Source organism: Dermacentor andersoni, chromosome 10 (genome assembly GCF_023375885.2).
Source record: "Dermacentor andersoni chromosome 10, qqDerAnde1_hic_scaffold, whole genome shotgun sequence".
NCBI lineage: Eukaryota > Metazoa > Arthropoda > Arachnida > Ixodida > Ixodidae > Dermacentor > Dermacentor andersoni.
Window position 1 is genome coordinate 139546888 of NC_092823.1, and position 12035 is coordinate 139558922.

Consider the following 12035-nt stretch of genomic DNA (forward strand, 5'->3'; position numbering starts at 1 on the left):
ATACGGCCGCAACTACCACAATGACGGCCGCAAATGGCTCTTAGTAGTGCCTCGCCACCTACGACAAGAGTTCTGCTCCGCTTTTCATTCTGACCCGCAGTGTGGTCACGGCGGAGTGTCAAAAACCTACACACGGCTTCGCCTACAATATTATTGGCGAGGGATGTACACCTTCGTCCACAAATACGTACGCTCCTGCATTGCCTGCCAGCGACGCAAATGTGTCCCGCATCTCTCCACCGCACCTCTCCAACCACTTCCCTGCCCAGCGCAGCCATTTGACCGTGTCGGCATTGATATATATGGCCCTCTTCCATCTACTGGCGCTGGCAACCGATGGATTGTTGTCGCCGGAGATCATTTGACACGGTATGCTGAAACCGCCGCCTTGCCTGCCGCATCAGCAAAAGACATCGCCTCGTTCATTCAAAACAACTTCGTTCTCCGCCATGGCGCACCTCGTGAACTGTTGAGCGATCGGGGCCGCGTATTCCTCTCATATGTCCTGCAGTCACTCCTATCTGAATGCCAAATTATTCACCGCACTACTACTGCTTATCCACAGACCAATGGCTTAACAGAACGATTCAACAGAACTCTTGGTGACATGCTATCAATGTATGTTGCATCTGACCACTCCAACTGGGACCTTGTACTTCCGTTCGTCACTTACGCATATAACGCTGCCTCTCAAGCCACTACCGGATTCTCACCATTCTTTCTGCTTTACGGCCGCCATCCCTCCAGCACCATTGATACGGTTCTCCCGTACCGGCCAGACCCTGCTGAATACTCACCTGTTTCTACGGTTGCTCAGCACGCAGAGAAATGCCGCCAACTGGCCCGATCTTTGACGTCTGCTCAACAGTGCCGCCAAAAAGAATGCCATGACCTCAATCCTCCCCCTTACCCCTTCCCCGTCGACTCACTCGTGTGGCTTTGGGTCCCGCCTGTTGCTGCTCCTGGCCTTTCGTCCAAGCTCCTCCCGAAGTACCACGGACCCTACCGCGTGGTTGCACAAACATCACCAGTGAACTACGTGGTCGAACCCGTATCGCCATCTTCCGATCTGCGTCGTCGGGGGCTAGAGACTGTGCACATTGACCGGCTGAAGCAGTATTACGATCCGCCCACCTCTTCCTAGGTCGCCAGGATGGCTACTCTTCAATTCCGGGGGTGATTGTGACGAAGAAGATCGGCAGGCTGAAAAGCCGCGTTGCCATCGCGTGGCACGTACCCAGTTCGTTCGCTGGCTGCGCCCTACCTACTGGTGCTGAGTTTGTCGCTGCTGCTCTGCGAGCCGAATAAACCCCCCTTTACAAAGTAAATAAATAAATAAATATCTGAACGTCTTGATGGCTATCGCAGAAAGACGCTGGTCTAATGCCACTTTCCACCTGCGCCAAGAAAATGCTACTCAGGACGGGAGCCACTGTGGATCCGATACAGACACCAGCCTTCTGTATGAAAAGCAATTCATTCCATCCAGTCATTGTCGACCTCATGATAAAAGTTCAAGGAAACTTTCAACAGTAACACCACATTTTTCTACAAACGGCGTTTCGTCATTCTGCTCCGTAATGCATGCCTTTGCACTTATTTAGTTGCTTGTGAGGTAAAGAATAAAAAAGATCCTCTACGCCCACACTAAAAGCTGCACATCTTCCTGGATTATTGGACGAGAGGTAGCCAACAACATTCTCAGATTTCGGAATGACCAGGGGATCGACCAGCTTAAGCGGAACAAGGTGGCCTTGTAAAAACGCGGAAACTTCGCTTTGCCAAGTGTTACTTTCAGTCACGATAACTCGGAACAGTGTCTCCGGTTTGTGGGTCTTCACAGAGAAGAAAACCTTTAACTGTCCTTCTTTCGCTTTCTTACCACGCTTGTAAAGGCTTTCTGCGCTTAAAGCATCAAGAAGCGCCACTGCCTTTTCGTCCACTTTGGCTACATTACTATTCTCTTGTTTAATGTTCTTACGAATAGCCAAACTTGCCTTTTCCTAGTGAACCTCTCTAGGTATCATCACAAAAGTACCTTCTTTGTCCGAAATAGTGACCCTTAACCCATTGTTAAATAGACAGTCCACAGTCTTATCAAACCGCTGGGCTTTACCACGCTTTGTTTTAGTCCTGGCGCACACATCAATGCACTCCGACACACACCTTGACTGAACGCTTTCATCGGCCCTTCTTGCTATAGGTCTAGCAAGTCCTACCTTTTCAGCCGGCGCCATATGGGGGACCCCATTCAAGCGATTTCGTGCGGTCTTCCGATAGTGTGGCGTCACCGATAAGCTGCACTTGCCCTTTTCGGTGCACAGGCTAGGCCCGCGTGTCTTCCTGATTAACAGCTGGTGCTGCCTCTCCAGAGCTCGCGCGGATAAGTTTGAGGGGTGGCGATGCCATTCTCGAATACGCGCAAATAAGTCTTCTGTGCTTACGTTCGTTTCCACCACTGTGCGACCTTTCACTTGATGCTGCAAGTGAGGTGGAAAAAACAGGGACAGATGGTGGGTGCAACACGACGTCTGTCTGTTTCTTCTTTTTTTTCGTTTTTTTTTTTGCGCGTCCCCAGCAGTATGTCGTGCTAACAAGGCCGAATTTCTACACGTTCAGTTGATATACGGCGTTTGTGCTGTCGGTTTCCATCTTGTGTCCATGTCTGCATGCATAATTTTTTTTATTTGGTGAAACTTGCCGAGACAGGCATTTCAAAGTGCAGCGTTCGTCTACGTACAGTCGTAGCACGACATATACGTAAGACGCTGGGCCGTTTGCCGTGTTCGCAGTGCAAGTGGCGGCGACTGTGGCACACCGCTGCGTGTTCGTGAATACAGGCCAAGTGTGCTGCGCCCCGACGCGCATCTTCGTGCATCGGGACGTGTACGAGCAGTTCGTTGCCGCTTCCGTCAAGATGGCGCAGGCGCGCGTACTGGGGGATCCCTTCGAAAGCACCACCACCCAGGGACCGCAGGTTGGGCCTCTTGCTGTATTTATTGCGATAGCAATTATATGGACACTCCAAGCGAATATTCGCTGTCATCGTTGCAGTCAGGATTGCCGTCAGGCTTCGCATTTAGCTATATTATCCCACTATTAAAGGATAATCTTATTACTCGCCCTTCATACATTTCATCCCGTTTCGATCACATGTTTAAAGTTGGTGTTCCATATTTTAGAACAAAAATGTGTCATGGTTCTTTTATTCCTAAAACCGGCGCCGACTGGAACGACCTTCCTCCCTCCATCGCTGCCATTTCTGACGTTGGCAATTTCAAGACTGCTGTATTTTCTGCCGTTTTGTAATACCTATTATTGTATAATTATGTACTGTTTTTTTTTTTTTTTTTGCTTACCACTCCTTTGTGCAATGCCTTCGGGCCACGAAAGGATCCGAAATAAATAAATAAATAAATAAATAAATAAGTATAAGTATGGTATATGCCATAAACTTTCATACAATAATTACTAGAGGGAGCTCTGGCGCTGCAGTCGTTGTACCACCATGGGAATGATGGGAAGTACATGGACCTTCCGCATACGTGCCTGCACGACCTTACATTTCCCGAGGGCTGAGTTATAGCCTGCAAAGAAACTTCACGTCTCCTTATCGCATTCTTAAGAGAGACTGGTTTCATGGACATATGGTGAAAGCCTTCATCGGTATTGTAAGAGATGCTCGGGCGGAGCAATTGCCGGCCTTGATCGCCAGGCTAAACCCGCCTGTTGCTACAATTCACCACCACCACCACCACCACCATCATCATACATGGATTTGTCTGATCTTCGTGCTTGTGGATTCAGACGTTCTTGTGGCTTTGTAAATTGCGCTGTATAAATCTTGCTGTCGTAAATTTGAGCACAATCTATGCTCTTCAATAGCAGAAGACGCCGCGAACACGCACAATTGCTATTAATTGCGGTGATTGAGCTTGTTCAGATGGCCAAATCGAAACGTGCCAAACGTCTCAAGGCACTGGCATGCACGCGATAAATTAATGATGGCGTTTCATTCGCTTGTCGATACATGCATCCATGGCTTAGTGGTTTCAATATCAGGCTTCTGTGTTCGAATTCTGCCGTCGGACAGTTTTAATGGTGTTTAATTATTTTTTACGCAGTGCATTGTTGAAACTGACGAGTTTACAAAGCCGTTTGAAGCCAGAAAGACGAAGTTTAGGCAAATCCATGTACTTTCCATGATTCCCATGCTATTACAACCGCTCTCATTGCAGCTCCCGCAGACACTAGCGCCAGAGTTCCCTCTAGTAATTATTGTATGAAACTCTACGGTATATGCTATGCCATTCTGTATGTCGTACTGTATATGGGAGTCATAATGCTACGCTGTTCTACCACTAAAGTTTTGATACCAGGTCTTACATTTTTGACTAAATTATTCCTCAGAATTTTGAGAATGGCCGCTCACGAACAAATGTAATGAAACATAACACACACAGCGCACACATTTTATCTTAGATCTTCTCAGACTATTAAATATATATTAAAGGTGCAAAACACTATCAGAGCTCAAACCTGAAAGTGATGCAATTTTATTGGCGCGGCTTTTTACAGACAGCATAGCGAGACCGCGCTATGTTTTTACAAGGCCTACACGGCGTGGTAAAGTTGTTATGGGTGCCATAAATTTTGGCACACCCGTGTATATCACGTCCGCGTTAGATGTAATCGTGTATAGTTAGAACAATGTCCGAGAAGTTTAAACGCTACAGTAAACCTTGCTATCGTAGTCGCTGCGTCACCCTGCGGCCGAAACGGCCAACATTTACAGCGAAGCTGTTAAGGGCTGCTTTCCCCAGGATAGTGTCCGTGTGTCCACGAAAAACTATCATCCTCACAAATGGCTCCAGCGACGTCGCTTCTTCAACAGCTGGCTCGTTGGCGCCCCTCGGCGGTATACCGCGTGAACGCGCTCGCGCTCCCGCGTTCGTCCTCGTCACTAAATAATTAATTAAGAAACACAAAGACGTAACCAATTCTACGGCGAATTACAGCGAAGCTGTTAAAGGCTAGTTTCCTCAAGATCGTGCCCGTGTGTAGACACAAAACTCCCCATACGTGTGCCGATCCCGGAGATAGCACAATGCCGGGCCGACCCGCGGCGGTGGTGTAGTTCGCCATTAAGGGGCCCAGATACACCGCTTCGCTGGTCATCCTTCTTTACAGAGCGGGCGCTTAGTTCTTTTCTCCGAGTTGATTCGAGCGAAGCAGTCATCACGGGGCTCCCATTCTTTATTCTATTTGCAACAACAGCTCAATCCGGGCAGGATACTGCAACTGCGTGTATGTATGAGCAGCGACCCGAAGCACAAGACCTTCATCCTGCCTGGTTCCAGATTATCGGGATCTAATTTTTTTGCTGTTGAAGCGTGGTTGGGAGAGGACACGACAAACAACAATGCAGAAAAAAGTATGTTCAAGTCTAAATTATTATCTGCTTCATATTGTTCATAGGCGACAAATTTATTACTCGCAAGTATAAGAAGCGGCATTTGTTCTAGCTGGTAACAATTCATCGTTGATTTGAGCACAGCCACGCAGAACGCTGAGGAGACAGGTTTACTCGCAACTAAAATTTGTGTGAAAGTACGATTCCCATATAACTTAGGAGCAAAACTCCCGCAACAGAAGAAAGCGTCTAGCTATTACGCAAAGCCATACACTAAACACAATCGGAAATCTAATCAAGACACATCCACTGTGTTCAGCAGAAATTACTTTTCAAGTTGTGAGCCAGAAGAAGGGGCTCGATTTTAAGGGAGTGTAGACACAGAATTATCTTGTGACGATTTATTACTTTTAGGTAATACGCAGCATCTAGGGGACAATAATAACGTACGGCACATGCACGATCGTGTCCCCTGTAATAAAATATCACGCACTTTTTGCCCCACTGTTTCTCGCTTCAGTATTCCCACCTGCAGGCGTGAATAACTTTTGAATGACTTGAACGTTGAGTACCAGATGTGACGGAATTCACATGAACCCCCTTGTGTGTTCGCGACAGCAAACTCATGCGTCGTCTGGTCAATTGCGCGCATGCGACCGCGTTATTCGACGCTATCGGTGGGAGACGTGCACGTGCAGCCGCTCTGAAAGAAATGCTTCGCCTCGAAGGGCCACACTTCCGGTGCGATAGCACTTCTTCGTTCTTGGGCGTTTTGCAGGTGTCCGGTGGTGGTGGTACATTTAATAAAAGGAGCGATAAAATGTAAGTGTAGTATGTATGAGATCGATGTAGAGTACAGAGAAAAGTCATAACATGGTATGGAAGGTGGTTATGTAGATATATCCAGGTATAATAAACTAAGAGATTTGAAACGAACATCCGGAATGCGCTTGTCCGTCGGCGGACCAGGCTACCCCGGGAAGCTTTGTAGTGAGAACCAGAGGTGTTACCTCTACTCCACAGCAGCAGGTGTTATCGGCAGGCGAAGGAGCGCCTAGTTCGCGTGACGCGCCGAGCGGTTCGTGATGTCACTGGACGGGGCTCGCCAATTATATATAAAAGGACGCGCTCGTTGGCCTGTTTCCATTGCGTGCTGCAAAATGGATCCAGGAGCATCTACCTACCTCCGCGGCGCCTGCGAAGACACGAAAGATCGCGAAAGTACGCGTCGGAAGGCGCACGGGCCCAGAACTTCATCACCATCCCCCTGATATCTTTTGGCACCACTAGCTGATCTAGTATTTTCCCACCTGACACTGTGTGCTTCCTGTATAAAATGTCATGCTGTAAGTAGTATTCGCTTGCGCGGCCATCCGGGACCATCATCTTGCCGACCTTTTCGAAGCATCTCCTTAGAGACCCGTCGTCCCTCTGTAAAGCTTTTAATTTGCCTTGCTCCATCCCAGTGACTGTGGGTTGCGGGACAGGCAGTGTAGGCAGGGACCGTATCTTCGCTTCCTTTGTCACAGCAACGAGCTCGATACCAAATTCGTAGTCTTCTGTATGTCTAGAGGAGGCGGCTGCGTTTTTAGCTGTGGACAACGTTTGGCCCTCTACGTCTGGTAGCTCTGCTTGAGTGGTGGATGGCATCCTGTTGGCAGGGTAACTCGTCTTCTCGCTGTTATGTTTCTGCGGAGACCATGAATTGGCCGGGTCATCGCGTGCACGGGCACCTTCAATGTTTCCCAATGCCACATCATACAGGGGGTCTCGCATACATTTAACTCGCGCGACGCCTGTAAAGAATGGACTGTCTAAGTATACTATCGCTTCCACTAAGTAGTGAATTGTGCGGTCCAGCAAGAACACTGCGCTTTTCGTTCCTGTCGTTTTGTCCTCAGGTACCAAAGAGAGTCGCACGACCACGGTATTGCAGCCAGTGTCTCGTAAGAAAGACAGCGGTTGTGATTCGAGGGAGCCTCTTCCCACTGGCAGATTTCCACTTTCACATTTGGGGCCTTGTCGCATTAACATCATGTTGACTACTGGGACCGTTTCGCCACCTTGAAGCCCTACGTATCCGCCACCCTGTTCTGTCGGCTTTTCGGATTGTGACGGAGCCAGAATACACGAAGCTTGTCCTTTTGACATTTGACATGGCATTTTCGACTCCACTCGGTGAGGGTCTGCGAGGGAAGGTTCGGAAAATCACGGTAACGGAGGCGAAACCTTCGTTGCCGAAAGGAACGAGGCCGTTTGCATGTTGAGTGAGCCGTTTTAATAGAATGATCAGAGAAGTGAAAGTGACCGAGTTAGATAAACATTAGAAAACATGTTAGCGCTGCACACTTGCCTAATATTAGCCAACTAATAGAGTCCCTCGGAATCGTATAGTCGCACACGAGATAAAGAATGTTTTAAGCGTTCACCCTGTGGACGTCGATTTAGTGTCGGTGGGTCGGTAGATTGCGCTTCACGATGACGGCAGGGACGAGCGCGGCAATGGCGGACGGGTCATGGGCGCACAAGGATTGAACAGCGGCGTAGGCCTGGCACAGTCTGGTCTCAGGCAACCGACAGAAGGCCTAGGGCTGGAATTAGCCCTTGTCTGAGTACAGCGGACTGCGGCCGGCTGAGGAATCGCCATGTAAATGGATTCGGAATGCGCTTGTCCGTCGGCGGACCAGGCTACCCCGGGAAGCTTTGTAGTGAGAACCAGAGGTGTTACCTCTACTCCACAGCAGCAGGTGTTATCGGCAGGCGAAGGAGCGCCTAGTTCGCGTGACGCGCCTAGCGGTTCGTGATGTCCCGAAGCCCAGCCAGCTGGGCTTCGGGACCCGAACCAGGCGGACTCTTGCAGCCTGGTTCTGCTTGTTTCTGTGCTGCTCCACGAGCTTCTTCCAGCACTTCTTTCTCCTTTTTCTTGCTCTTCGCGTGTTACTTCGCTATTGGTCGAAATTGTTTGATTGTCATTTCCGGTCTTCTTCTTCTTTATCTTCTGTTCGCAACATGCCAGCATCATTGCCTCTTCGTCGTCCTTGCGTCATTTAGTGTGAGCACCTCACAGCACCATGGACACCGCGCGCCGCATGAGAATAACGCGCACGACATGACAAAAGCCCCTCTTTTGAAAGTTCTTTTAGAAAAAAAAAGGCTGCCCAAAATGTTCTTGAGACAGGAAATAAATATCTCAGCACAAAGCAATACATAAATCATCATCATCATCATCATCATCATCATCGTCATCATCTGCCTGTTTTGCGCCCACTGCAGGGCAAAGGCCTCTCCCATACTTCTCCAACTACCCCGGTCATGTAGTAATTGTGGCCATGTCGTCCTTGCAAACTTCTTAATCTCATCCGCCCACCTAACTTTCTGCCGCCCCCTGCTACGCTTCCCTTCCCTTGGAATCCAGTCCGTAACCCTTAATGACCATCGGTTATCTTCCCTCCTCATTACATGTCCTGCCAATGCCCATTTCTTTTTCTTGATTTCAACTAAGATGTCATTAACTCGCGTTTGTTCCCTCACCCAATCTGCTCTTTTCTTATCCCCTAACGTTACACCCATCATTCTTCTTTTCATAGCTCGTTGCGTCGTCCTCAATTTGAGTAGAACCCTTTTCGTAAGCCTCCAGGTTTCTGACCCGTAGGTGAATACTGATAAGACACAGCTATTATACACTTTTCTCTTGAGGGATAGTGGCAACCTGCTGTTCATGATCTGAGAATGCCTGCCAAACGCACCCCAGCCCATTATTCTTCTTCTGATTATTTCTGTCTCATGAATACATGAATATATTCACTTAAATGTACACAGCGTTGCGCAATGACATTAAGTCAGTTCACTGCACCAAGCAAGCAAGATTAGTCATTTTGCTTTCTATCAGTCGTATGTTGCTGTCTTCTTGTTGATGACTGAGGGAAATGATGGAAGTTGTGCCATCTAGGCATTCTTGGGCCGTAATTTTTAAGCCTTCCTCTCGGATGCTCAAATCTGTTTCAGGGTATCTGGATATTCTTTTCATGTAGCTGTGGCGAACCGAACATCGTCTCTGTAGTGCACAGCGTTTGGGAAGCCCTGAAATACCGTCCTCTTCAAATGCGTGAACTCTCGCGATGAACGATGAAACCAGAGAAATTACTTCTGGTTGGCGTTCTTCGCATAGCTGCAACACATTACTGTGAAAAAGTCTTGTGGCACCTCCGAAACCCAGACAATAGTCGAAGTCATTCTTTTTCCCTGTAACCTGGAATGGCCCTTTCCAATGCATAAGTGGCTTGTTTTCGATAGGTGGGAGTAGCATGAAGGCCTGGTCACGCACTTTTAGTTCGTGTCTTGGAGGTTCGGTCATAATATTTCTTTTGCGTGTTCTGAGTTCGGGTAAGGCTTTCTTGTGCCAGCCTCAAAGTATCTCTAAGACGTTCTCTGAGATCCAGCACATATGCGTGTGTGGTCTTGACATATTCATTGAGGTTACCCCTAGTCCAAAGTTCCTTGAGAATATTTAGGGGTCCTCGGACATGCCCATACATTAGTTTAGAAGGAGATAAGTCCATGGTGGCCTGGGGCAATTGTCAATACGCCAATAAAAGCGGTGCAAGAAAGCGGTCCCATGACTTCGGGTTCTCTTGGCACAACTTGCGCGCCATTTGCTTTAAAGTGCCATTGAACCTCTCTGCCAGACCATTGCCCGTCGAGTGGTAAGGCGTCGAACTTAAGTGTCTAAGCGCGAGCAAACCATTCACCTCTTTCATTAATTCTGACGTGAAGCAGGACGCTTGGTCGCAAAGGATCTCCCGTGGAAATCATATCCGGGAAAACATTTCCAGCAGCCCATCTGCTACTGTTGCTGAATCTATTGCGGGCGGAGTCACAGCATCAGGACACCATGTGGCACAATCCATCACGGTGACAATGTAGCGTTTACCTTTTGTATAAAGTGGTGTCACAGGTCCGACAATATCCACGGCCACTTGTTCGAATGGTGTATCAATAAGAGGCATTCGTCCAAGAGGAGCTTTGCCTACTTTGCCTTTAAGATATGCCCTCTGAAAGGTGACGCGTGGCTTCACATATCATCAGGCCTCCTCCTATACACTCGGCGAGTAAAATGACTCCAAAATTTGGTCCTCTGTTTGCTTGGTGCCTTGATGTCCAGAGATCGGTGATTATTCTACCAAGTTCAACACTTGGCCACGCAAAAGCTTTTGGAACGACCGCCTGTTGAAACGTTTTACCTGGAGTGAGGTGGTAACAGCGGTACAGGATTCCCTTCTCATTCGTAAATAACTTGTATGTGGCCCCTTTGCCGGGGATTAACGGGCCCACTTTTGCCCTACAAGCATTCAAAGTCGTGTTTTTTTTCTGGTTCTTGGCGAAGACTGCTGCGTAAGTTACAAGTTTCCAAACTTAACAGTCGTCAGCTTTCGGCGTTGTTCGTTGCTTGAGAGACCAACCAGAAGTTAGCTGGACGTTCCGCATCCATCCTTGGTGTTCGCTACATAGTTGGGCGCTTCATTATACGTCGGTTTCTTCTGGTTCGCTGACTTCTGTCACGCTGTGTCTGGGTCATTAGCGTTACGGCAGCCACAAACATTTTCTACGATGACATCGTAAAGAGGTAACGCCATACACTTGACTATCGCGTTTTCGGAAAACAGAGCGAAAGAATGTCTACCTCTGCTTCGCGTACCTCGATGGAACTGCCATCAGCCGATAAAGTGGCGGCAGGAGTAACCTTAAGAGCTACATCTGGAACCAGGGAACGAAGCACAACAAGTGTGTTGCTTCCAGTATTCTTCGAGACAGAGACGGTGTGGCCGAACACTTCTCCCTTTAACACGGGAAAGTTATGTGTGGCCGTTGCGGTGCGTGTTCTTAGCGCACTGGCAATGTATTTATTTTGTTCCGATTTATCAGTATATTCGGGCATGTCCAATTTGTCGCCAGGGGACATGATGCAGGAGGCAATCTTCTTTGACCTACCATTATTCTTTGTACATGAGCTCACGTCATGGAATTGTCTGCAACAATACCCACAGAAGAGTCGTTTGCGTTTCGTGCGGCAATCAGATGCTCTGTGTCCCGGTCAATCACAGACGAAACATCTGAATTGAGACTTGGTATAAGTATACCCGTCTTGCTCTTTGGTTGCGCTGTTTTCCGTCTTAATTATCCTAGAAAAACAACTTTGTTTGTCGTTGGGCCTCTTGGAAGGTACCAGTGGCTTCTGCCATTTTTTCAACTTGCATTTCTTCTCCTTTAGGAAAAGTGCCAGACGACCACGACAGTTACTCAAGAATTGCTCAGCTACAGTATGGTTGCACACATATGCGAAGTCTTTTTCCATTTTCGACATTTGCAGCCAGCGGTCAAGAAGCTCTGTAGTCTCGTGAGGTACTGTTTGCCAGTTTCCCCGTGTTGCGGCTTGTGTTGCGGAAAATTTTCACGATAGCTTTCGGCTGCGAAACGAAACCTTCGGCACAAACTAAGAGCTGTAGCCCACTTTTTCTCAGACCACTCTTGACCAGTAGCTCGACCCTCTTTCAATACGCATCCAGGTCGCCACGATTCTCGTTGAGCACGGTATCACGTTGTGAGGATTTATCAACCTCACCTG

At 48.2% G+C, this 12035-nt stretch overlaps 1 protein-coding gene across 1 annotated transcript in view; it reads left to right on the top strand.

Moving 5' to 3' along the window:
• LOC126545206 (aldehyde dehydrogenase 1A1-like) overlaps positions 1-12035 on the top strand; it is a 187636-nt gene that overhangs the window by 159477 nt on the left and 16124 nt on the right. The window contains exon 9 of the mRNA XM_050192967.3: positions 2793-2977. Coding sequence (XP_050048924.2) covers positions 2793-2977 — 185 coding nt within the window. The remainder of the gene's footprint in view (positions 1-2792; positions 2978-12035) is intronic.